Source organism: Melospiza melodia, chromosome 2 (genome assembly GCF_035770615.1).
Source record: "Melospiza melodia melodia isolate bMelMel2 chromosome 2, bMelMel2.pri, whole genome shotgun sequence".
Lineage (NCBI taxonomy): Eukaryota > Metazoa > Chordata > Aves > Passeriformes > Passerellidae > Melospiza > Melospiza melodia.
This window is the reverse complement of record NC_086195.1, coordinates 142,463,085-142,489,384: the sequence shown is the minus strand read 5'-3', so window position 1 is coordinate 142,489,384 and position 26,300 is coordinate 142,463,085. Positions and strand designations below refer to the sequence as shown.

The 26,300-nt window shown below is 50.0% G+C and overlaps 2 protein-coding genes and 1 long non-coding RNA gene across 6 annotated transcripts in view; 2 read left to right on the top strand and 1 right to left on the bottom strand.

Annotated features, from left to right (window-relative positions):
* Positions 1-13,981, top strand: part of GDPD5 (glycerophosphodiester phosphodiesterase domain containing 5) — a 100,838-nt gene extending 86,857 nt beyond the window's left edge. For 2 of the 3 annotated variants that reach the window (XM_063150222.1, XM_063150223.1), the window contains 8 exons: positions 1,501-1,651; positions 2,049-2,267; positions 2,874-3,031; positions 4,732-4,879; positions 5,826-5,908; positions 7,063-7,077; positions 10,174-10,286; positions 11,567-13,981. In XM_063150222.1, the coding sequence (XP_063006292.1) occupies positions 1,501-1,651; positions 2,049-2,267; positions 2,874-3,031; positions 4,732-4,879; positions 5,826-5,908; positions 7,063-7,077; positions 10,174-10,286; positions 11,567-11,673 (994 nt within the window). In that variant the 3' untranslated portion in view covers positions 11,674-13,981. The remainder of the gene's footprint in view (positions 1-1,500; positions 1,652-2,048; positions 2,268-2,873; positions 3,032-4,731; positions 4,880-5,825; positions 5,909-7,062; positions 7,078-10,173; positions 10,287-11,566) is intronic. The other variant, XM_063150224.1, reaches the window with a different exon arrangement.
* On the top strand, positions 13,348-15,529 carry LOC134415028 (putative mitochondrial transporter UCP3). The gene is made up of 4 exons (XM_063150354.1): positions 13,348-13,380; positions 13,542-13,555; positions 14,683-14,928; positions 15,077-15,529. Exons 1-4 carry the CDS (start codon positions 13,348-13,350, stop codon positions 15,180-15,182), a joined length of 399 nt encoding a protein of 132 aa, XP_063006424.1. The 3' UTR covers positions 15,183-15,529.
* A 4,630-nt stretch (positions 15,530-20,159) lies between these two features.
* On the bottom strand, positions 20,160-25,813 carry LOC134415268 (uncharacterized). Of its 2 annotated transcripts, XR_010027008.1 has the most exons (5): positions 25,482-25,813; positions 25,264-25,387; positions 24,197-24,328; positions 23,372-23,446; positions 20,160-20,502 (listed from the first exon to the last, which is right to left on the bottom strand). It is a non-coding gene; the product is annotated as an uncharacterized LOC134415268 (long non-coding RNA). The 2 variants fall into 2 exon arrangements; XR_010027007.1 differs by lacking the exon at positions 24,197-24,328 and having other exon boundaries at positions 25,268-25,387.
* Between the last annotated feature and the right edge of the window lie 487 nt (positions 25,814-26,300).

Sequence of the window (26,300 nt, the reverse complement as noted above, 5' to 3'; positions counted from 1 at the left end):
GGACAGGCACTCAGAGCCATCACCTCCTGCTGCACACCCACCCCACACCCCAAAGCCATTGGAAAGCCAGCTTTGCTCCACGCAGCAGGAGCCCAGAATTGCTGCCTGTTCCTCTCCCTCTCCCACCCCCTCCCACATCTCTTCTTCTAAAGCTCAGCTTGCTGTCTCTGAATTCCTGCTTCAAACCTGGGCCTGCCAAGACCCTGTGGTTGGCCCTGAGTGGCGCTGGGAGGGAAGGATTGGAAAGGATGGAGCAAATGTCAAGTGCCCCAGAGGATTTCTGCACTGTGGTTAAGGCTTAGCAGTGCTCTGCTCTTCTGTGAGATGTTAAACTCGAGCTCCTGGCACTTTTTAGCACTCCACACTCTTCATTCTGCAGTTGCTGAGCTTTTTTATTTTTTTAATTTTATTTTTAACTGTATTTATTAAGCCCTTTGACTGCAGCAGCGTGGGATTGCCGTGTCAGCGGGTTGCTTTGGGCTGGGGGAAGGAGGTGCCACAGCACAGGCCAGAAATAGCAAATAAAGGTGCCACTGACCTTTGTCAGAAGGGACTTCTCACAGTTTTACAGGATGGAGCAAATGTTGCCGCAGTGGTAAAGCTGAGACGACATTTGCTCCATCCTCTAAAACTGGGTTTAATTTTCCCTCTGGGAAACAGCTCTGGGTTGTCTCCTAATTCAAATGGGATTTGTTATTTCACCCCATCATTTTTCAGGCTTTTTCTGAGTCTCCTGTTAGGAACATGGGCTCCTTGCTTTGGAAAATGTCGTTGCCACCAGGCTGGGTTTGTCCTGATTCCTGATTCAGACAGCTGCACCCCTGCCTTTGATAAAAACTGTCACTACCCTGTGTGGTTTCACCACTGATCTGGTCACAGAAAACGGAGTGGAAGAAAGTTTAAAGAGCTTTTTTTATGCTTTCCAGACCATTATTCTGTAATATCCAGATGACTTAAAAACCCCAGGGCATGCATTTGCCTGCTTAGTTTCATCTGAGAGGTGTCAGGTTTTTTTTTCTTTTTTTAAGCATGAACTTAACTCATGTGGGCACAAAACCAGTTTTCAATTGGAGAAGGCAATTTCAGAGCATTTTTGGTAGTTTGGGAGCCTTGCATCTTGCTGAAAGCCTGATGTGAGAGGCTTTGAAAATTCCTTTTCCTGCCTGCTGTGTGTTTGTGTGTGTCCGTGCATCCAGGGAAACCTCTGATGGTTTTGGGTGCTGCAGAAGCTTTGATGAGCATTCAGGGCGGGTGTTCTTGTCAAACCCACCTGAGTTTTACATATTTTAGGGGATAATGGGGAGGCATGGACAGTGGGGAGGCATGGACAGTGTTGTGTCAGTGACTGCCAACCCCCAGCAGGTATCTAAGAGAGCTTTTGAGGATGCTGGGGTGGTTTTAGGGTGCGTGAGACCTTCCCAAGGATTTTGATGTGAGAGAGGCTGGAGTGGGAAGGGGAATTTCTCTCCTGCACACCTGTACGGGGTTCTGTGTTTGCAGCTATGATGGGGTGCCCTTCCTGATGCACGACAAGACTCTCAGGAGAACGACCAACGTGGAGGAGGTGTTCCCAGAGCGCGCCTACGAGCACTGCTCCATGTTCAACTGGACTGACCTGGAGAAGCTCAACGCTGGCGAGTGGTTCCTGCAGGTGGGTGCCATGGAGCCATGGGATCCACGGCATCACAGCTCCTGCCAGGTCCCCTTTGAGGGGGAATGGTGTAGGTCCATCTCCTTGGTGCTGTGGTGCAGCTGGACCATGTTTAGTTCTGTCTCTCCTAAACTTAGGCTTAGTCTAAACCATTTTGTCTTTCTGTGCCTCTTCTGGAAAAAGGGGCCTCAAGCCTGGCTGACACCACAAAGAACTTCAAGATCTCCAGTTATAATCATTTTTTAATGTGATTATAAAAATGACAGGAAAACCAGCATGTTATACACTGTTCCCCTTTGTTTTAATTTAATTTTGGGACCATCATCTCCACAAAGAGAAAGTAAGGAAGTCTTTGCACTTTGGGATTTGTGTAATCCTGGGATTGCTTTGCTTCCAGAATGACCCTTTCTGGACAGCAGGGTCTCTCTCAAGGGCTGACTACTTGGAGGCTGCCAACCAGTCAGTCTGCAAGCTGGAAGATATGCTGGAGGTGATCAAGGACAACACATCTCTGATCCTGAACTTCCAGGACCTGCCAGCAGCTCATCCCTACTACAGCACTTACATCAACATCACCCTGGAAACCATCCTGGCATCGGGCATTCGGCAGCAGGCTGTGAGTTCTGTGGGCTTGGGGAAATTTCCAAAATTCCTATGGTTTCCATGAATGTGTCTCCAGTGGGGCATCACTGGAAGTTGTGCTGGGCACAGAGGTTGGAATGGAGCACCTGCTACAGCTCAGGACAGGTTCTTTCTCTCTGGGTATAAGGAAACTGGTTCTCCCTCTTTTTTTAAGTCCCCAAAAGGCTACAACAGAGATGGAGATGAAGAGCAAGAGAAGGATCATTGAAACGTAGATGTGGGGATGTGAAGTAGGGTTTCTCCCTCAGGTTTTTGGTTCCCTGTTGAAAATGCACATGGCTGCTTCTGTGCTGCTCTGATGCTTTGGTAGATGAGTGTCACTGAGTTATTAGGACTAGGCTGCTTGGGGCTAGAGAAAGGTGTTGGAATGGCAAGGGGCTGGAAAGAGATGACTTTAAAGGTCCCCTTCCACCCAAACCACCCTGTGATTCCATGACCCACTTTCCCTCTTGCAGCCGAACGCGAGCTGTTGGTGTGACGCGCTTCGGAATCGCGGTGTGAGCTCGGGGAGTTCCGTGCCGTGGGCTGGATTTGGGAGCCACGTTTGCCATACCCTGTGCCCTTTCTTGCTGCCCCACAGGTGATGTGGCTGCCAGACACGGAGAGGCAGCTGGTCAGGCAGCTTGCCCCTGGTTTCCAGCAGACCTCTGGCCTGAAGCTGGACGCAGAGCGCCTGCGGGAGAAGGGCATCGTGAAGCTCAACCTGCGCTACACCAGGGTCACCAACGAGGAGGTCAGGTACTGCCAGAGCCCTCAGCATCCCTCCCTGAGCGTCCCAGCCTGTCTGCAGCACACGGGGATCTTTCCAGATGGATTTGCTCCTGAAAGCTTGAGCTGGGCAAGCTTTTCCCTGCCCATCATCCGGAATCCAGGCTGTTTCTGGGAAGGCACAGCTGCCTCTGACATCTCTACATGCTGCCTCAGGATATGATGGGCCTCTTTGAAATACAAATGTATGAATTGGCTGATTCTTATTGCACTCACAGTTCTGGGAAAAAGTGAAGGCCTTTCACACTGAGCTCCCTCAGAGTGCTGCTTCATCCTCATTTACAGCTGCCCTTTGTCTGCTCCAGAGCTGCTAGCATGGAATTTTGATTAGCCCAAAGTCTGGATATGCTTTCAGAAATTTCTCTTTGCAGAAAGAGAAACTCCTGTTCTGTATCACCTATTTAGCTCTTCTCTGTAATGGCCCTGGCACAGCAAGGTATTCCTGTGTGTGAACTCTGTGGTGTTTCAGCTCCCAGCTTTGCCCCCTTCCCCAGGGAGGGCAGATTGTTTCTAGTAGGGCTTTTCTGTTTTTTGAAATTTAAATTGAAGAGGTTTGCAGTGGAGAAATATCTCCAGAGGAGCTGTCTGGCTGCATGTCAGAGCTGAAGTAGGGAAGAGCTGAGCCTGCAGCTGTTTGGGAGCGTGGCCCTGTTTGGGGAGATCCAGCTGTGTCTGTCTGCCAGCAGCCAGTCCAGCTGCTCACCCTTAAAACCAAGGTTGTGCTTTACCTGCAGGATAATCCCTGCTTGTTTTTCCTCCTGTTTGCTCTGTCCCATGGAGAAGGCTCTATGCCAGCTCACTCATCTATCCCAGTTTAGCCCCAATCTCCCATCAACCCCACCTGAGCTGTCTCCAAAATAAGAGCTGTCACTGAATGTTTCTTGAGCCCAGTGGTGCCCAGCCAAATGTTGCTGCAGCCCTGGTTTAACACAGTTCTCTCAATTCTCCCCAAATCCAGCACCTGGATGCAGCATTGCTGCAAGCACCCCTGCCCTTGAGCACCCCTTTGGAGCACCTTGTTCCTGCTGAGAGCTGGGAGATGTCCATGTCTTGCACTGGGTGCCCTTCCACCTCAAAGTGTTCTGCCGGTGCTAAATTGCAGGGATTAATCTGTGCTGCCCGTGTGATGGGGATTGTTGATGCTTCTGCTTCAGAGATGAGGAAACAGAGAAATTTATGTCAATTATCTGGGTACCAGGTAATTGCCAGTGCTTGGTTTGCTGCTGGCAGTTTTAGCTGCTTGGGAAATGACCTCAGGAGACTGTAAGCTGTAAGTCTGCAATTGTCCCCAAAGCAAGGGCATGGAAGTTGTAGGAGGTGATGTTGGAGACAGGTCTGCCAGTGTTTAATTAAGCAGATTGCCCCCAAAATGTTCCAGGCGTCTGAGGCAGATGCTGATTTCCCATCAGCACGATGAGATGGTTGTTCCAGGAACACACCATGTCCATCATTCCTGGGGAAGCATCTGAGATGGTCTGTGGCCTGTGCCAGACAGCAGCCAAGAGGTGAGGGAAGCTGTCAGGATCAAACATTGCCCTGCAGTGCTCACGAGGCGCCCACACCCCGTTAAAAACTTCCCTCAACTCAAACCACACAAACCCAGCTGGGGCTGATGGCGAGAGATGGGGTTTGGTGGGGTCCTGCACGTCACCCTGCGTGTGCCCTGGCAGGGACTACAGCATGGCCAACCTGAGTGTGAACCTGTACACGGTGAACGAGCCCTGGCTGTTCTCCATCCTCTGGTGCGCCGGCGTCCCCTCGGTCACCTCCGACAGCTCCCACCTCCTCCGCAAGGTGCCTTTCCCCATCTGGCTCATGGTAAGCACTCCCTGGCAGCCTCTGGCACCAGCAAATGCACTGGGGGGTGTGGGGGTGAGAGGTTTTCCAGGCAGGTTTGGCTGGGCTTGAGGGTTTTCCCTCTCTGTCCAGCTGAGCCCTGAGATGGTGGTGAATTGGTGCTGCTCTTGCACAATCCCATCAGTCTGGGTGGGATCCTTTTGCACTCCCTATTCAACCCACATGATTTTTCCGGTTCTCCTCTGAGGGAAGAGCACCTTTGCAGACCTGCTGAGCAGCTGTTAAGAGTTGCAGGAGAAGCAGAAGCACAGATGAACCAGCAAACCAGGCCTCTGTGTCTTGGCCATATTGTTTTTTGCATGTTCTGAGTGTATCATTTTGCCAAAATGAGTTTTTTGCTTGTTCCGAATCCCAAATTGAGGATTTACCTCTGGTTACCCCATTGCTGGACAATAAGCAGAGACCCAGTGATGATGGCTCAGCTGGTGTGATGACCACTTAGAGTGGTGACTGGAACCAGACCTACCAGTGCCTGAAAGGACAGAAATCACATTTACAGCATGGGGCTAAAGGTCCCATGCCTAAAAGGTCTCATCTGCACTTAAAATGGAAATATATACATGGATCTATTTCCCTGTTTTCCCCCAGACTTGGATTCCCAAACTGCATCTTGCCCTCACCCCGAGGTTCAGCTGAGATAGGAAACTTTCAGCCCAGGGAGCTCTGAGAAAATGTCAGCACGCAAAAAGGAGGGAGAGTTTCAAATTGTTCCTGTTTGCAGTTTCCCCTGATAGTTTTGGATGACAGCCTGGCATTAGGAAGGTCATAAATATTGTGATTTATACCTAACCCCTGCAGCTCTGTGCTTTTCTTGCTCCTCAGTGGTAACTCCAGCCACGTGTGGTCTCCCTGTGGTTGCACAAACCCAAATGTTTAAGGTCTGCTCCTGTTTTCTGTTTTCTTGCAGCCTCCAGACGAGTACCACCTAATCTGGATCACGTCTGATCTCATTTCATTTCTTGTAATTGTAGGAGTTTTTATATTCCAGAAGTAAGTTTGTTACAGCTCTGCTCCTGTGTGTCTGTGACCTGTGGTTTTGTCCAGATTGTCGGGTGGAGGTGGGAGAGAGGAGTACCCCGAGCCTCAGTTCTTGGATTGCAATAGCAGGGGAAATATTCATTAAAAAATCATTGCAAACAATAATTCCACTCCCAAGGTGGGATGGAGAATTGGATGCACCTTTTAAGAATGAGAGATCACAAGTTAGTAGTGTCAGATGCCTTCCTTGACTCCCAAAATATGTGGAAGAGAAACTGTAAATGCTTTAGGGAAAAGGATGTTGACAAAGACATGACAGTGCTTTAAAGGAAGAAGAGGGGAGGGATTTTGAGATTCCACCACTACAGTGTTCAAAAAGTTGTCTTAAATCAGTTTGTTCCTGTTTGGATGTAGAAATATTATGGAATCATGCAATGCTTTGGGTTGGAAGGGACCTTAAAGATCATTTGGTTCCAACACCCCTGCCACAGGAGGGAGTTACTATGGGAAATGTTGTGATTCTGCAAATCAAATCTGGTGCTTAGTTAGAAAGAAGAAGGAGAAGCTCTGCTGCAGTAGCTGGACTTTTCTGCAGCAGAGGGCTTGCTCTCCCAAGAGCCCTGTGCAGGACAGAGCCCTTTCCCTGATGTTGCAGTTTCTCCACCACATGAAAGAGTTGCTAGCAGGGTTGAGGATGTCTCAAAACCAAATCAGAGCGGAATTGCCCAGCTGCCACCTGCTGATGTGATTCAGCTCTGGGGAATGGGGCTTGGCATTTGGCCCTCAGTGTCTTGGTTGATTTTTTTTTTCTGTGTTGTTGGTTGGTTGGTTGTTTTGGTTTTTTCCCCCCAAGTCCTTTTTGGGGCACACCAGAGCTGCTTCCTTCATGCAAGGACGAGGGCTGGGTGGGAGCAGAGGCTTCAATGTGCTCGTGCTCTGTCCTCTGCATGGCTTCTCTCTCTCAGCCATGGTAGGGACTGCTGCTGCTCTTCTGCTCCAGCCCCAGTGACAGGATCCTGGCAGCCTCTCCAGAGGGGGAATACCAACTGTGATGACTTCTAACTAACCTTTTTTTGCCTCTTTGCCTTGTTTATTTTCTTACTGCTCTGACTGTTGTGCATGTTCCTCCTCTCTCTCTCTCTCTGCTGCATTCTGGCATCTCACAGCTATCACATGATCAGGTAATTCTGGTGCTTTCCTCCTCTTTCTCTTTTTCATTCAGCCTTCCTTCCTCTCTTTCTTTCTCCCTCTCTGCTATGGCTTCACTGCAGATGGTCAGGGCAGGATGCAGCTTTTCTGATGCTTTCCAACATCTGGCTTCAGCCGGGGACTGTGAGGGTGTGAACATTGCACAGGCCACAGCCATGCGCACCAGGGAAGCCTGATGCTGAAGCCAGTAGATGTTTTGGAGGCAATCTGACCTTCTGTGGCAATGATCTAAGTCAGTGCCTTTTAAAACAGCCCACTTCTGAGGCCACACTGTAACTGGGAGATTCCCAGAGGATGTAATGCTTTCTCTGTGGAAATAATCCCATGTAAAATACCCCTTCCTTTCTGTATTTACCAGAGATGTTTGAGACCAGCCTCTATCCCAAAGAAAATCATGGAATCTATTCAATTGTACAAAGTAGCACTTGTCTGGATGAAGGGGGCAGATAGCTGGAAAGGTTTGGCTCATCAGTTGGGATCTTGCTGAGTTGCACCACTGTGAAGCTGGAAATACAGTGTGGAAACAAAGAGCTCTGCAGCAGGGGAGGGAGCTGAGCCTGGGGTGCTGGATTTGAGGTGCCATCAGTCAGAACCCCAGATTGCTCCTCATTTTGGCCCTTCCCTCAGCAGTCATTCCCAGCCTTTGGAGGGAAGTGCTGGCTCTCGTCTGCACTAAAGCCTTCACTGCCTCCCCACCCAGACCGAGCTCTTCACGTGTTCCCTTCTCCACTTCTCCTGCTCTGGGCCATGGCCTTGCACCCCTGAGCATTTGGTTGCCCCTATTCTCTGCCTTGGGTTCAGGGTTGGTCCCTGAGGTGTCCATGAGGTGCTTTGGTGTTCTGGTCCCGTGGCATCTCCCAAACCAGGGCTGGGCTGAGCCCTCCTGTGGGTGCTCTCCCCTGCTCTCTCCCCTTGCCCATGGATGAGGAGAGGCAGGCTTTAGGCAGGAGCAGGCACACCAGGGGGACTCTGCAGCTGGCTTGGCTCTGTGCTTGCTCCATCTCACCACCTCAGTGCCAAACAACCCCATTTTTCCTCTCCCACGCCCTTCCATGGCATTGAGCATCCCCCCTCGGCAGCCCCCGGGCTCTGGCCGTGGCCCTAACCCAGTGTATGCTGTCTCTGTGTTGTTGTCCCAGTATTTTTTAGTCTGTTCCCACCCCGTGTCCGTCTGGTCTGCCCTGACGCCAGCCTCCCAGAACAGGACCTTCCTGCTGTCTCTGGCCTTTTTGCACGCTGCTGTCCCAAACCTGGGCCACCACAACAGAGTCCAAGGGGGTAGGAGAGGTGCTCTTTTCTATTCAACCGGCTTTTTGGAGACCCCAAGGCTTCTGAGCACAGCACAGAGTTTTACATGGTGTTGGTTGGAGTCGCATCTGGTTAAATGTCCTGGTGGCCCTTCTGAGAGATTATTTCAGAGCCATGGGGTGACCTTTTCCTGGCTCACCCCTGTGAGAGGAGCCATCCTCTCTCCCTGTGTGTGTTTTACCCCCCTGGCTCTGCCCACAGCCACCACGGGAGGTGGAGAGCACAGAGCAGTGCCTGCTCCTCTGGGCAGCAGGAGAAAAGCCCTTGGGCCCTGCACGTGTTTGGGGCTGGGCTCTCTGTGCCTCAGAGGGACCCCTCTCCTCCCTGGGATAGCTGGGGTCTGTGGGCAAGGGGTCACTTTTGGCCACAGAGTGACTCGATGCTGAAAATCCTGGTGTGGTGGGCAAAGAGAATACTTGCACTGATGTGTTTTGGTCCTGATTTAGAGTTTGAGGAGGATCTTGTACTGTGACATCTTGCAATCACATTAGTGGGATCTAAGGCAAAAAATGCAGGGGATGCTAAGGCAAACAAATATGTTCTTCCAGGTCAGAGTGGGTCAGTTTAGATGATGATGATAGAAGAAAAAAAAAATATTTGTTTTATACTTCAATGTTTTTGCCTCCTTGTGCTTCCTCTGCATTGCTTCTGTCCATGGGTCTGTGAGTTGTGTCGCGTTGCCATCCCACCCCTTCTTTTCTGTGTGGCCTCCATCTGTACCCTGCTCAAAGCCTGATTCAGGTCACCCAGTGTCAGGCACTGGGACTTGGGAAGGGGTGGAAACCCTACAAAACTGACACCAGCTGCATTTACGTGGGAAAAAAAACTGAAGAACCTCCTTTGTTGGTGTTGATTTGTCAGGCTGATGCCGTAGATCCAGGCTGGAGATTTGTGGGCTCCTCAAATCTTCTGCTCCTGGGGCTGGCTAGAGAGTTAGAAATAGAAAAGGTGATTGTTTTGTCACCTTCTCTTGTGTGGGTGAGCCACTAGATGGTGCCAGCAGATCAGAAACCTCATAAGCCACCCTAAATCCCTGCTGTGTCCTAATAAAATAGTTTCAGGGCATCCCTGGCTCTGGCAGGGAGAGCGGGGTTTGCCGATGGCTCGGTGGGGTGTGGGCTGTGACAGCCTGCCCTAAACACCATCCCCTTGTGGTGGGATCTTGGGAGCAGCTGCCTTGGCTGAGCCCACCAGGCTGTGTTCCCCCTGCTCCACCTTCCCCTCCCCGTGGGGGTCTGCCACAGGGCTGCTCTGTGTCCCCAAGTGCCACATCCACGTGGCTCTTAAATCCCTCCAAAGTGGGCGCTCCACCACTGCCCTGGGCAGGAATATTTCCTGTACCAAACCTAAACCTCCCCTGTCACAATCTGAGGCCATTTCCTTGCTGTGTCTCAGGTCTGAAACTTTTAAATTGTCTCTGAGCTCTCTTCTCCCACAAGCCTGACCGCGGTGAGGAAAAATTTGTTGTTTCTTTACTTGGCTGGTTCTCTTGTTCTGTTCCCTCTAAAAGTTTAAACACCTCTGCTCCTTTGCACAACTGGAGAGGGCTGTGAGACAGCTACTTGTGGAACTAGTTCGTGGATTTGTGGATCCATGGGTCTAATTCCCAGGTGGGAATAGGGTGCTTAAAGATGCCTGAGGTCACTCATCTCTGAACATGCTCCTCCAGAGGGGTTGTGCAAGGGAGCAGAGGGTCCCTGGCACTGGGGGTGCTCCTGTTGTGCAGAGGCAGTCCCTGAGATGCTGCTCCTGCCTTGCAGGTGGCGCCTGGGCAGCATCAGGACCTACAACCCCGAGCAGATCATGCTCAGCGCCGCCGTGCGCCGCTCCAGCCAGGACGTCAAGATCATGAAGGAGAAGCTGATCTTCTCAGGTAGGGATGGGGCTGCCGGTGCCTCCCCAGCTCTCAGCCCACTGAGGGAGGAGCTGCTCTGATTCAGGGGTTTTCCTGCTCTGGGTCAGGGGACCGGGCTGACCTCGGGATATGGGCATGGCTCATGGGGGTTGGAATGGGATGATCCCTAAGGTCCTTTGCAGCCCAAACTGTTCTGTGATTCTGAGGCCCATCCCAGCAGTGATAAGCTCAGAAATCCTGCATTTAGCTTCCCTGGTTATCCCATCTCACACTGTCCCACATCTTCTCCACTCACCGTTGTCAGAGGCCAAAAAATCCACTGATAATGGCACGTGTGACCACAAACATGGTGATGAGTTTGGGGTAGACCTGCAATTCAGGGGCATTCCTGATATCCTCATGCTCCTCCCAGAGTTTATTTCTGTTGGAACACCTTGGCAATGTGTCCATCACACTCCGCCTCTAAGAAAGATAGCAAAACCATGAGCAAAGATGGAAATGTTTAGCTTTAAAAGGTTAAGTGTGGTGCATGAAGCTGGAAAGCTCACCTTTGAAGGAATGTGAATATAATCCCCCCACCCCCTGAGCTTTGTTATGGGTTTTCTTTTGTTGTATTTAGGGTCTGGAGATGCCCAGCAGGGATCAGGGTTTAGTGCTCTGGGCACAGGCAGAGCAAAAAGGCAACATTGCTTGCTGTGTGAAATGGCAGCCAGAGGGGCTGAAAATCAGGTATAAATCCAGGGAACCCAGACAGGGAAAGCAGCTTGGCACAGCACAATTAAGCTCCCCTAACATGACCTAGACATAAATCCCTTAGAGGTGGGGGGTGCAGAATGAAGTTTTGTGCCTCTGAAACAACTATTCCTGCTTAGGGTGGATGTGAAACATTAGAACCATTAAAACATTGGTGGGTGCAGGTTTTTCCTAGTGAAACCAGTGACTGGAGGAGCCATACCTTTTCCAGGGTGGGCAGGGATTAGGTTCAGGTACTTTGTACCACTCTCCCACTGGTGACTTGCCCGGCCTGTGACAGTGACATCAGGTGTAGGGGATGGAGAGGGGATGGCAGGGGACATCCAGCTCTGTTTTGGTGGTGGCTGGGTTTTGAAAGGCTGAAATGTAGAGCTGAGCTCCAAACTGGAGGCAGACCATGTTCAGAACTGGCTGTAAATGAGAGCAGGTTCCTAATTCCCTGTAGGATCACAGGGATGCCACGTGCTGGCATTGCTCAGCACCTCAGCTCCCCTTCCAGGGGGAGGCTCCTGGGATGACCTCCCTGCTTTCTGTGCCCTTCCCAGAGATCAACAACGGCGTGGAGAGCACGGATGAGCTGTCCTTCTGCTCCGAGAACGGCTTTGCCAACGAGCTGGTGACACCCACGGACACCAAGCTGCGCATCAACTGAGGCTCTGCCATCCCTGAGGCTCTGCCATCCCTGAGGCTCTGCCATCCCTGAGGCTCTGCCATCACTGAGGCTCTGCCACCGAGAGCTCTGGCATCACTGAGGCTCTGCCATCACCTGAGGGCTCTGCCATCCCTGAGGCTCTGCCATCACCTGAGGCTCTGCCATCCCTGAGGCTCTGCCATCACTGAGGCTCTGCCATCACCTGAGGCTCTGCCATCCCTGAGGCTCTGCCATCACTGAGGCTCTGCCATGCTCCTGCAGTGAGAGCCGTGCTCTCCTGCCTCCCTCCCTGGGACGGGAAGCTCTGAGGAACTGCTGCTCGGGCAGAAACCCGCTCCCACTCCCCGCCACTGGCTGCTCCACCTCCCTGGTTGTGAGGCTGGGGGGCTTGGTTTTGTAAATATGTAGAAAATCTGAAAAATTTTTTTGTCTTTTTTTTTTTGAGTGTAATTTTTCCAGGGCATGAGTGGAAATACTGTGTTCATTAAATCATCAACCTTATGGCTGAAGTTCTTGGATCTTGATGTGAGAGCCTGAGTCCCCTTGGGGGGTTTTGGGAACAACACATTGGTCCTGTGTCCCATTGTCCCATTTCTCCCCCTTTCCCTAATCCAGTCCTTCCCCCGGTGCAGCGACTGTGTAGCTGAATGTTGTGGTGTTCTTGTGAAGTGTTGATTTTGTTATGGTTTCTTTTGTTTTGTTTTTCCCCCGTTTGTTCCCCTTTTCCTGGGCAATGAAATTGTAGCTCTGGTGCAGCAGGAGGCTGTTGGGAGAAGAGAAGCTTGCCTGGGAGAGGAATTCTGGCTGCTCTTCCCTGCTGAGGTTCAGAGCCAGGGAAGGGCTTGCACTGGCTCTGTCACTTGGGCACGTGCTCCTTGTCCCACCCTCCTTCCCCAGAGCCTGGCTGCTCCGTGGGGAAGGGCCTTCTTGCAATGTCCTGCCAGAGTTTTGAAGGCAAATCCTGAGCACTGGCTGCAGATTGGTCTCTGCTGGCAGCAGTTCTTGATTTCCATTTTTCCCCTTTTCTTCCTCTCTTCTCCCCAGGCTGGGCTCTGCTGGGAGCCCCCATGGCTTGTGACTGGCAATGCCATGGGCACCAGCAGTGCTGGCATCTGGCTGAAGTGCCTGCCACTCCAAGTGGCATTTGCAGTCACTCCTTGCTTCCCTTCTGGGAGGGGAGCTGCTGGTGCACTGGGAGCTTCCCAAGGAGATGTAAATAGTCTGGAAGGCGAAGCAGCCCTGGGATATAATTTATTCCTGCAGGGAGACCTTTGCTCCTTGCTGTAAAAGCAGGACCTTTAAAGCTGCACACTCGTGTCCTCCAAAGGAGGGATGGTCTTGCAGCAGATGCTGATGGGATCTCAAGGCAGAGGCTCCCATCAGCAAATTTCCAATGCAAAAGGCTTTAACCCAAACTCTTAGACCAGAGTAAATAAATAAAAGTAAATAAATAAAATTAAAAAAAGGTAAAACCTGAAAAAAAATAGGAGAATGCAGTCTGGGGAATGCTGATATACATCACATTCCACACCCAAAGCACGAGAGAAACAGCCCTGAGCAGTTTCTTGTTTTGGAACTGCTCTGTCCTTTTAAGCTGAAGTCCTGTGGCATTTTGAAACCCTGAAGTTTGGGCTTAGTGTCTAAAAGTTGGGGGCAAAAGTGGCCAACCTCACTATGTGGAAAAAGACCTTCTTTGATTATGACAATGTGAATTTTGATGCTCTAAAAAGCACCACCCAAAATCAATTGCATCTCCCCCAGTTTTTATGAGTGTAAGTGGAATAAGTTCCTCCTCTTACCTTCCCCAAATACTGTCCTTCTCCATGGTACTCTCCAGTCCCTGAAATGCAGCGTGTCTTGCTCTGCAGAACTGCAAGATTTGGTGGGTTTGAAGGGATTTTGAGAACGAAGTTGCTTCTCCCTTTGATGTGGTGCTGTTCTGAACCATTCCTGGTGGATTGTCATTGCCAAGTGAGAGATGTTGTTCAACCTCAGCATCTGTTGGTGATCACCTGCATGTTCTGTTTCTATCCTTGGAGATGGCTTGATTGAAAGGTTAAGTGCTTAAGAGCTTGGAAGTGATAAAAAAGCAAACCAACAAAGAGTTGTTTTCACAATTAACTTTTTCTTTTTTTTTTAAACAAGACCCAAATTTCATGCATAATGCACTGACTGTTATTGTCCTGAATATTTGCTACCTTTTTTTTGGAAAAAAAGCAGAGGAAGATACTTTTTGAATTAAACTAGAGCTAGATCAAAATAAACTCTGCATTGCTCTGTGAAATAAACTGTCAGTATTCCCCTGCCAGTCTGTCCTTGTTTTGTGTTATGGCACTACAGAGGCTTCCACTGCCCAACCCAGAGAGTTCTTCCATTATTTTCTGTCAGGCTCAGCACTTCATTTTAACCCCAGAGGTTTAAAATCCCTGGGAGCAGTTTGAATCAAGAGCAAATAACACAAAAACCAGGCTTGGAGAGAATATGAAACCTTCCAGAGATTTACTTTTCTTAGTGCATTTTTAATTTAACCCAGGACCCCTCTCTTCCCCCTAGACCCCATATTTTTAAATCGGGGTTTTTTTTCTCAAAAAGAATTCCCTGCCTAGGCTGGGAAAAAAAAAAAAACGCCTCCAAATTATTTAGAGGATTTGGGATGGATCCAGTTGGTCAGTAGGAGCAAAAACTTGGCAAGAAATTCCTTATCTCTTGGGTTCAGCGAGAGGCTCAACGTGAACACGAGTGAAAATAAATTCAAAAATAAGAATAAAACAAATAAAAATAAAAGCAATAATAATATAAACAACAATAATATAAAATAAATTTTAAAACTAATTTTAGCTATTGAAGCCCCAGTGGCGCTGCAGTCCCGCCGCCGCCCACCGGAGGGCGCTGCTCTGCACCGCCGCGCTGTGTCCGCCAGGCGGCGCCCGCGGGGCGATCCCGGTCCCGATATCCCGGTTCTGATGCCGGTCCCGGTTCTGATCCCGGTGACAGGTGAGCACGGCACAGGGAGGGGACACGGCAGGGCGCCACCCCTGTCCCTGCAGCGTCCAAGCCCCGGCCCTGCCCACCCTCAGACAACGTCCCGTGCCACCCCGTGGCCGCCTTCGGCGCCGGGTTCTGTGCCACGGTGGTGGCGTCGCCGGCGGACGTGGTGAAGACGCGGATGAACGGCAGCCCCGGGCAGTACCGCAATGCCCTGAGCTGCCTGCTGGCCCTGCTCATGCAGGACGGCCCCGCCGGCCTCTACAAGGGGTGAGTTCAGCTCCTGCGAACCGGCTGCGGTCACTGCCCGGGCCGCGGCACGGAGCCCCAAACACCCCGACCCACGGGCAGGATCTGGGGGATCCCCGCTCTGGGGATGTCCCCGCACGTCCCCTGAGCCCCGCTTGTGCCGGCACAGCTTCGTCCCGTCCTTCCTGCGGCTGGGCTCCTGGAACGTGGTGATGTTCGTGTCCTACGAGCAGCTGCAGCGCCTGATGGTGCTGGCACGGCCGGCGCTGGCCTGAGCCCCCGGCGCCCCGGGCCGCCCGGCGAGGCTCACATCGATTACATTAATCGCATCCATTCTATTCATTGCCGGAGCGCCGGGGAGCAGCGGAGCCACGGGCCCGGGGAGGGATGCGAGGAGCGCGAGGAGGAGGATGCTGCAGGAGGAGAAGCGCGGGAGAACAGAGGCTTTCGGAGAAGAGTTTTGACGGACAGAGGAAAAAATGTTTGTTGGCTTTGCCGCCGGGAAGAGCAGCGCTTCCCGAGGGCGGTGGTGTGTGCAGGCGGGACCAAGCTGAGGGCCAGGGAATTCCCGTTGTTCCTCACTGGCGCTTCCAATAAATCGCCCCTATGGGGTCTGATCACAGCGTGGCTCAGGGTTTCTTTGCCTTTTTGGGGTGTTCAGGGTCATTGTCCAGCTCTACGTGTGACACTAGTCCAGCACATTCTCTATCACTGCCGGTGCACTGAACAACTTCCCACTGATCTTTGATTATTCGGGTCATTGTCACAATCACCAACAGCAGCTCCACCTTCTGCCCTGCCGAGGCAGCAGGTCCTTGACCCACGGCAATCTCTCTAAAGCCTCAAATGGTCCCGTTATGGGACAGTGAAGATGTGTATCCTGAGCAGGAGAGGACACAGAATTCCCTTTCCCTGTTTCCCAAGCATAAAACACTGGGAAATGCTTTCTCCCCATGGGTAACTGGCAGGAACAAGGTTCCCTCTGCTGTCACTCCATCTTTAGCACCCTCATTTGTCACAGACACTCAGCTCTATTTCAGGGACTCCCAGGCGGGTTTTACCCCCGGGAGCAGCAGGAATGACCGAGGACAGCTGCTGTCCCGGGACAAGGCGGCCGGGCTGCGGTTCCGTGCCCAGCCCCGTGCCCGCCCTGTCCCTGTACCGGGATCGGGACAGTTCCCCTGGCTCGGGCAGGGACGGTGCCCTCGGGTGCCGCCGGAGGGGACAGGGGCGCGCAGGGGTCCCCCGGGCGGGTGGCGCCCCCAGGGCCGTGTGTGCTGTGGCGCTGCTGCCGGAGCCGCTGCCGGGCGGGCCGGGTCTGTGCCGGCACTCGCGGCTCGCTGCGATCGCGTTCCATGGAGCGAAACCCGCGCCGCGCCCCAGCCGCGGTTTGATGGGATGGGCTCCGCTCTCGGGAGGCAGCGGGACGGGGGTCCCTGTGCCACCCCACGGATCCCAGAGAGAAGCTGCTCCTGTGGCCGAGGAACAGCGGGGAAACTGAACAGTCCTGAGGGAAACCGATGGAAAAACAACTTTGGTTTGGGTTTGGACTTGACATTTTACCCCGGCCCCCACCTGATCCGGGTGTTTTGCCTTAGGGAACAGGAGACAGAAGGGGAAATGGGGAAACAGATAATTTGTTACCCCAAAAAGGACGAGCTTATTTCTGTTAATTCCCGAAACACCTGGAATGATTTGGGTCTGGGAAGCACCTGGGAGCCTCCCTTTGAATCCTGGGTGGAGCCGTGGTTATAAAAGGAGGAAAGGATGGAGGCAGGGGGGGTTCGGGGGGGAGAGGAGCAGCGCTGCCTCGGGGATCTGCATCTGGAAGAGGCCACCAGTTTCCTGCTGGGAATCCGGGAAAGAGAACTCGGTGAGAAATGCGAATGCTGCAGCTGGAGCGCTGAGAGGGGAGACTGCAGGGAATGTGTCTGGTGAGTCTCCTCACGCCCCATATCTGATGCTGGGCTGGCACCAGGGCACCTCATTCCCATTGAAACTCTCTTGAAATGCACTTCAATTACAAATTGGGCTACAGAATGCACGTGGGAAGCTTTGTGTCCCTAAGGGAATGCTCTGGGGCTGTGCAGCCTCTGACCTGCACAAATAACTCCTGCTCCCACAGAAACCTGCCGGCTGTAGGGCAGGAGTGCCAGCAAAGCGGCAGCTCCAGCGCCACCCCAATGAGTGACTGTCCTTGGGGCTCTCGGGGCCGGGAGGGAATGCTGTCCCTGCCCCTCTGGGAAAGCAGGAGCGGGATCAGCGCTGCAGCCGGGTCTGTTCCTGCTCTCTGTCTCCAGGGTGCCCCGGAGGGCTCTGGCTCGGGATAATCTGTGTGTGAGAGCTTCCCGCGCCCGTGCCAAACCCTCTGGGGACAGAACGTGCCCAAAAGCTCCATTAACCCTTTCTCTGTGTGTGAGAGCTTCCCGCGCCCGTGCCAAACCCTCTGGGGACAGAACCTGCCCAAAAGCTCCATTAACCCTTTCTCTGTGTGTGAGAGCTTCCCATGCCAAACCCCTCTGGGGACAGAACGTGCCCAAAAGCTCCATTAACCCTTTCTCTGTGTGTGAGAGCTTCCCGTGCCCGTGCCAAACCCTCTGGGGACAGAACGTGCCCAAAAGCTCCATTAACCCTTTCCCTTCTGCTGGCAGGGCAGCGTGTGAGCCCAGGCCCTCCTCCCTGGAGCAGGGACAGCTGAGGATGAGCCCCGGGGACTCAGCCATCAGAGCAGGTGAGGATGGATCTCTTTGTGCTTGGCAATTGCTTTTTTTGGCTTTAATGTCACACTGCAGGGCTCCTCCAGCCCCTGTGCCCTGCAGCCCCTGGGCTGGGCAGGGAACAGCTCTGGGAGGGAAATGGATGTGCAGGAAATTTCCAGAGTTTGACAGAAGGATCACATAGTGTGGATCTGTATGGAAATTCTGAGATAAGAAATGCTGACTTAGAAATGCCACGGAATAGGACAGACATTGCTGAGAGAGAACTGGAGCTAGAAACAAGTTTTAAAGGGTGACTTTGTAAATAAGACTGGATACCTTAGAGAAATAGAACTATGAAAGATGCATTGTAATAAGATTCACAAGGGGTAATTTAGATGATTGGCTTTAAGGCATTTACAGCATGGTGTGGCAAAAGCTGACAGGCCAAGAAACACTTACAGTGTATTGGAATCAGGAAATAGTTGGCTGCTGATTGTGATGGTGAATTCTAACATCTGTATTGTCTCACCCTTCACATGAGACTGAACATGGGATCAAAGTTTTTAAAATGCCTCTCAGTTGCCCCATGTCTGGGTCAGAAAGGAGCATAATCTGATAAACTGGAGCTTTGTGTGAGGAAGATTTATCAGATTCCTCCCAACCTTCTCTGGGGTTTTTGTGCCAAAGGGGCTCTGACCCCAGAGCCACACAGGGTGTCTGTGCCTGCATAAGTGTCAGTGACATTTGCCAAGTCTGGCAGGAAAGCAGAACCATCCTGGGGTTGTTTGGCCAGAGATGGAACATGGAGATGTCTGTGCCAGCAGGGTGTGAGTGCTGCCAGCCTGGGCTCTGTGCTGCCTCTGTCCCTCAGCAGGCAGGGCAAGGGGGGAAGCTGCAGCTGAGGCAATTTTGGCTCTTTCAGACTGCTTGGGCCAGACCTGGCAGCACTGGAAGAACAGCTTTCCTCCTCCTTTCTGTCCATCCCTGAGCAGAACATTGAGATGGTGGTGCTGCAGTGAGCCCTCTCTTTTGTGGGCTGTTGTTTGGTTGGTTTGTTTGGGTTTTTTCTGTTTTTAATGTATTTCTAAGCGGTGCAGTGAGGAGCAAGGCGCTGGTTACATGGTTTCTGACTGACACATCACAGAAATGGGCACAGGTGAGTGCATGTGCTTCCTGGCACATCCAGTGCGCAATCCTGAGTGAGGATTTCCAGCCCCAGCCGCCCGTGGCACAGCTCCTCACTGCTCAGTCACTGTGAACAGCTCCCTCCTTTCCTGGGCACATCCCTGGAGTGGGAGCAGAGTCCCCTGACCCTGCAGGAATTCCCTGCTCCTCTGGAGAGGGGTGAGGCCAGAGCTTGGGGGCAAAGGACAGCAGCCAAACCAGGGCCATTGTGTCCCTGATGCATCCAGGACAGCGTGTTTGCCTTGTTCCCAGCACTGGTGAATCTGAACAAGATTTATTTTTGACAAGATTGCCTGTTCCCTCACTTCTCCAGCTCTCCCCCCATGCCTGGCTCTGCAGCTGTAGCTCACCCTGCCCTGGCTGTGGCTGATAAAATATCACTTTTGTAGCAGCAATCCATTCTTTTAAAGAGCACAGAGTGTACAGTACAGCAGAGACTTTGGGAAATCCATCCAAGTAAGGGACTCTGCCTTCCTGCTGTTCCTGTAGCTCTCCTTCCTGCTTTCACCTGGGCTGGCAGGATGGGCAGGGCCCATATTTATCATATGAAAGTGCTGTTACTGAATTTGTCCAGAAGCTCTGATTGCAGACACTCATTTTCTGACAGTAAACATTTTCACTTTGCCTTTCCCCTGTTGTTCCCAGGTGCTGCCCAGGCTGTCTCCCTGTGCTCCCAGGAGGAAGGGCAGCCCCTGCCTGGCCTGCCCAGCCCAGCTGGATGGCACAGGGCTGTGTGGCCTGGCAGGGCAGGAACAGCTGGCTGTGCTCTGGAGTGCCTTGGAACCTTGCCCTGGCAGCTTTGGAGGGGTTTCTCTTTGGGATTGCTTGTGAGGCACCCTCCCTTTGTACAAAGCCCAGTGCTAAAGGACTGACAAGTGAGATGGGAGATAAAAATGGTTCTGTTCAAATGAGGCAAAGAATGCAATAAGAAAAATGAGCTTCCTTTTAATGTCTGAAATGGTTAGGAATAGAAATGCTGGCAAAGGGCACTGATATGTTTGAATTGGTGTCACCTCCCATGGATAAAACCCCACAGTGAGCCCTCAGAGCAGAAGTGTGAAAGCTGCATCCTTTGACTTCCACAGTGGAATTAATTTTCTTTTCCTCCTCTCTTTCAGGCCAGGACAAATCACCAACCTCCTGCCACCTTTGCCAAAAGCTTTGGTGCTTGAGCAGCCCCAGGCAAGAGGCCCCAGCACAGGCTCTGCCCTGGAGGGCTCAGGCCCTGCCCTGCTGTGGGTGAGTCAGGGGCACACAGGGCTCCTCTTGTCCTCTGGGCTGCATTCACTGCCTGGGGATGCCATTGCTGCCAGCCCAGCCCGGGACTGCTCACAGGGGCCAGGGTGAGGGAAGGGACCAGGATCCGACTCCATGGGTCACAGGGCTGATTTATTATTTTATGGTATGTGTCACATTAAACTATACTGAAAGAATAGAAGAAAGGATCTCATCAGCAGGCCAGCTAAGAGTAGAAAAGGAAGGAATGAATAACAAAGGCTTGTGGCTGGCACAGAGAGTGTGAGCCAGCTGAGTGTGATTGGCCATTAATTAGAAACCATCACAGCTCTACCTGCTTTATGTATTATTTTCCTGTTAATGCCTGTGTATTGTATTTCTGCATCAATCCAAGCTTCTTCCCAGGCTGCAGATCCAATCTTTGGGTGGCTCTGGAAGTTTCTGGTTTTCCAATTCCCACATCTCCCCTCTCTCTCTGTATTAAGAGATTTTTATTAATAGATTTATACGGATAATTTGTAATTGGTATATTGATTAGGTAAGTAAAGAACAGATTTTTTTGAGTAGTGACAAATACAAAGTATTTAAACTTGAAACTTTATTTGAAGTTATTTAAATGTTTGGTTTAGGCTGGTTAATTAGTAAAGTTGTATACTTAAAAGTAAACAAACTAAATAGAGGCATAATATTTGGTTGAATTTTATATTTTTAAGTTATTATGTAATAAGAATTTTATACTATTGACTTTTATAAATATAAAGACATGTAAAGTTAATAGTTTTTGGTGGGTGTAATACAAGACGTTAGGTGTAAGTTGGAATTTTTGTGTAATTTCCATTTGTATTTACATTGATATTTTAGTGCTGCAGTGATCAGTGTGGTTGTTTGTGTGATGTTGTTTTATGTTTTCTATTGAAATTTACCTGGCTTTTTGTACCTGCTGAGATGTAAGTAAACTTTATGTTTTCATATGAGAAATAAACTGTTGATACACCTTGGTTTATAAAATTGCATAGAGATTTGTGAGATACTTATTTAAGATATTATTATTATAATTTTTTTGTTATAAGTATGGAGAAATATTAGATTAAAATAATGTATGCAGTAAAGAAAAAATAATTAGGAATTATTTTGATTATATATAATTAGTAACGTGTGAAATTATACATTTCTTAAGTATTAAAATATTGTATATTATTTTAGAGTTAGTAACAGTTCATAAATTTTAAATTAGTGGAAGGTTACACAATAGTTAAAAATAGGTTTAGTTGTCATATTGATAAAGTTAAATTGTTAAGTTAAAACTATTTCAAATTTGTTGTTGATATAGCAAACATTTGGGATTGTTGTTAATGATTTTATTTAGGTAGTGCTAGTGTTTGATTATAGTTTAAATTGTAATTGGTGCATGTTACTTAATACATTTTTATGTGATGTTTTTAAAAATAGTAGTTATGAGTAAAAAATTTAGGATTAAAGATTAATTAAATCATATAATAATTGGGTTTTTAAAAGTATTTTTAGAATAGAGATGTTTTGAGTACAGTAAACTTATTTTTTAAAGATTTGAAAGTGGTTATAGACAGGATTGTGAATTTGGATTTGGATATTGAGAGTGTGAGGGTGGAGGAAATGTAGTTGTAGGGGAGAGGCTGAATACTTAGTATGAAACTTAGAAAAATAAATTAATGTTGTATTTGGATTTTTATAGAAGTGTTTATGTAATAATAACTGAGGAAAGTTATAAGATTAATAGTTTGGAGGAGGTTTTTAACAAAGTTTTTTTTAACTTTGAAAAATATTTAAAATTATGAGACAATATTAGGTTAAATGACAGGGTTAGTGTAGAGATTAGTTAGGGAGTTCACTTGGTTTCAGAGATGTATAAATAGTTAGAGAATAAAAAAGTGGGATTTTGAAATTATGTGGTTTTGGTAATTATATAAAGAGATGGTGAAGTATGTGAAAGACAGTTGTAAATATTCTAATAATATGTTATAAATAATGTTTATTATAAACTTAATAATTTTCTATAATTAGTCTATTAGTACTAAGTGTTTGGAGAACCTAAGATAACTTTCTAAAAAGATTTATGTATTAGGGAAATAGAGTAAAAATTTTAAAATAGTATTATATTAATAGTAATTGCTACTTTTTTGGTGTTATTTATAAAAGATAAAAACTAGACATTGTAATGCAGAATAGATTTTTTTATGAAATGGATGATGTAATAAACTGTATTTTTTTACTTATGAATAGGTGTTTGTTAGAGTTTTATTGTAGTTGTTTTACTTTTTGAAGAAAATTAACTACATACTTTATAGTTTGGAAAAATGATTTATAATAAAATTTAGGGTAAGTTTCATTAAATAAGATTTAGAATTAATTAATTCTGATAGTAAGGAATAATAAACTTAATTTTATTAGACCATTACAGCAATAAAATGAAATTTAAGACTATTTAGACTTAAATGTAGTGAAATTTAATTGTGTTTGATTTTATTAATACTTGATTTACTGAAGGTTGTTATTTATAAATATTGAAGTTTTGAAAGTGTTTTGGAGAAACCTTAGATTGTTGGGTTACTATTACTACCTATATCTTTACATGGTGGTTTTATTTATTGGGAGCTATGTTTCTTGGTAAAAGATTTTTATTTATGTTCTATTTAGAATGGTACTAATTTGTAAAGTGGGGGTTTTTTTTGTATTTAGGATATTGATTAGAATGTTCTATATTTTTGTGGGCTTTGAGTAATATTTATTTATAGGTTTTTGATATTTGAATAATTTTTAATGGTTTTTGTTACTTTTTAAAGAGCTTTTGATTTAGAATTTGAAGAGTATTTGGTGTTTGGAGGAAATAAATTTGGAGTTATTTTTGGATATGGTTGAATTATATTTTTAATGTTAATAATGTCTACTTTTGGTACATTAGTTTGATTTTTTTGTTTCATTATGGGGCAGGTCTCTTGTGTAAGCCTGAGACTGGTATTAGGACTTTTTGTCTAATGTTTTATGAGTCTGCGAAGGAGGAGGTGTTGTTTTAAGTTTTATAAAATGTACTGAGAATCAGTTAAAATCAAGGAAGAAACATTATGGTAATTGAAGGGTGTTGTGTTTAAAGAGTTCTAAATCTTTTTTAATAACTTGAAATAAGGTGAGCTCAATCTACTTTTTCTGCCCCCACGAATGGCATGACCTGTGCCCACTGCTCACGATTCACTCAACCAAAATCAAGACCAAATGTTGGCTGGGCTCTAAGAACCTGAAATAACTTAGAAGCAAAATAAATCACATTTTTCTCCTATGTGGTTTTTTTTTGTTTCAGATGCTGGACTTACCTCTGTGGACGCGCGCTGAGCTCTCACTGCAGGAACCCGTCAGGCCTCGGTGGCTGTGAGTTCATGTTCCTCTCACTGGGGAATTGGAAATAATTAATTAATTGCAGAATTAATTAAATTAATGACCCCTTTCCCCTTTTGTGCCCCGCTGTGTGGGACAGGGGCAGAGAGAGCGAGCAGAGGAGCGGCCGGGCCTGGAGAGGGGCAGGAGAAAGGCAGAGGGACCTCCCTGGTGTCACCAGGGCACTGTGGGGAACAGAAGGGACACCGTGAGGGCAAGGGCAGGTGAGGAGGGGACAGCTTGGGGCCAAACCCGGGGTCACCTGCAGGGAAATGAGTCAGGGATGTTTTGGAGGGAAGAGCTGAGGGGATGAGTCCTCCCAGCTCGGCCCAAGGGGGAGCAGAGGTGAAGGCCAATCCAAAGCCAGCCCTGCTCAACCCCGGAGTCCCAGAATAAACACTACAAACTGCCCATTGAGGGACTAAAAATACATAAAAACAGACCCAGGAGCAAACCAGAAGGTTCCTGGGAATCCCATTACAGTGTTGTCACAGTCTTTTTAACAGGTTCTTTGTCACAACACCGCATTTCTGTGTTGGGATCGTTCACGCTGTGGGGTTTTTGGGCCTGAGCTCCCTCACGGCGGCCCTGACACCCTCAGGAGCTGGGAGAGAAAGCAGAGTCAGGGCTGCTGGCAGGGCAGGGGGTTCTACCCCAGAGCAGACCCAGCAGCGGCCCCCCAGCCTGGCCAGGAGGGATCTGCCCTGGCTCCTGCAGGGAAGGAATGTTTCCAGCTGATTCAGCCGGCATTGCAGCGGCCTCACCTCCCGATCCAGGTGACATTCCAGCGGCCTCACCTCCCGATTCAGCCGGCATTGCAGCGGCCTCACCTCCCGATCCAGGTGACATTGCAGCGGCCTCACCTCCCGATTCAGGTGACATTGCAGCGGCCTCACCTCCCGATTCAGGTGACATTCCAGCGGCCTCACCTCCAGATTCAGGTGACATTCCAGCGGCCTCACCTCCAGATTCAGGTGACATTCCAGCCCCCTCATCTCCTGATTCAGGTGACATTGCAGCGGCCTCATCTCCCGATTCAGGTGACCTTGCAGCCCCCTCATCTCCCGGCACTTCCCCATGCCGCTCCCGCCCCTCCTGCTCCCATCTCCTGCCCGTTCTGAGGGGAATTTGTCCCACCAGCAGCAGGGGAAGGACACCAGCTGCCACCCTGGAACTTGGATTGTCCCCTTGGGGAATGCTGGCTGCTGGGATTTAGAGCATTCCATGTATTTGGCTGCTGAAATTTCCCAGCCCAGGGGTTTTAGCTGACAGGGCAGCACAGAGACTGTTCTCTATGTGGTGTCTGGATTTGGGGTGCCTGGATTTGGGGTTTGGTATCAGCTTTGCTAGTTCAGGTGAGTTACACCCACAGCCCCACATTCCCTGATGAATTCCTGCTGGAATAACCTGACAGCAACTCATGGAGAGTGGAAATTCCCACACAGAGCTACCACTTTTACACCAGCTGTGTCAGGAGCCAGCAGAGGTTCCAGGGAAGCTGAGTGGGATCAGGACAAGGACAGGTCTATATTCCATAGAACTTGCTGTTTAAAACCCTCATCCCCCAGCTCCACTGATGTCCCTGGGGTCACTGGACAAAGTTCCCTGGAACCCAGCTGATTTCACCCCCCACCCCTGGAGCTTGGGCTCCAGTTGATGTTTTAAAGCAGGACAAGGCAGTGGCTGGATGCACTCCCAGCCTGTGCTGAGGCAGCACACCTCTCCCTGAAGAAGCCCAGCTCCTTTCAGAGCTTCAGCAGCAGCCTCTGCACATTTTTTCCCCTCAGGAAAGGGATGCACATCCCTGCCTTCAGCACACCTCCAGTGGGACCCACCTGCAAAAGTTTTCCTTCACTTCTGCACTTCAGCTGGCTCCCTGGGAAGTTCCAAACTTCATCCCGCTTGAACCTCTGATTTTGAGGCATCTCCCAGGTATACTGCTTGGGATTCAATATCTGTGAGGGAAGATGGCTTTGGTGTTAGTGCTGCTGAGGAGCAATGGCCTCAGGCTGGAAAGGAGAGAGAAGATTTGGGGTGGCTGAGACATACCTGGGAGCTGCGTGGGAACTCTGGGAGGTCAGAAATGGGAACTGCTGTCTGAGCCCCTCTGCAAACGGTCCGTGCCTCCATTCCAGGCAATGCCCGCTGCTCCTTGGGGTCCTTCTGGGCTGTCGGTGGTGTCTGTCCGGGCTGAGGTATCTCCGTGTGCCTGTTCAGAGCAGCCCCTGGCTGCGGGGCCACAGGCAGCGCTTCAGCCGTGTCTGTGCCAGCGCTGTCCCGGTACCCCGGTGCCTACACCGGGACGTGTGTTCGGCACGCTGCAGGCACAGCTCCTCCCGCAGATCCCAAGGGACGTGAGGGCTGCCAGCCCTTTGGGGGCTTCTGGCCTCCTCCAGGCCCACACCGGGCACAGCCGCAGCGGGAGCAGCGGCCCCAGCCCCGGTCGTTCGGCGGGGATACCCCGGGGATGCGGACACGTAGCGGGGGGATGCGGCCGCTGTGGCTCTCACAGGGGAGTGAGGTGTCCCGGTACAGGGGAGCGCGGTGGCCGCGGCGCTGCCGGGCCGTGAGGGGGGCTCGGTGTCCCCGCAGAGCTGAGGAGCGGTGCCGTGTCCACCAGGGGGCGCCCAGCGGGAAGGGCAGCGGCGCTGAGGGAGCGGCGGGGCCCGGGGGGTCCCGGGGCTGCCACAGGCGGTTCCCCTGCCCTACCCGTTTCCAGCCGTGATCCAGCAGCTGCTCCAGGGAAGCGCCGTCTTCCTGGCGGCCCGGCACCACCATAGCCCCGGCTCCCCACGGCCCAGAGCCCAGGCGGGACCCCAGCCCCGCACCGCCCGGAGCAGGAGCGGCGGCTCAGTCCCAGCACCCGTC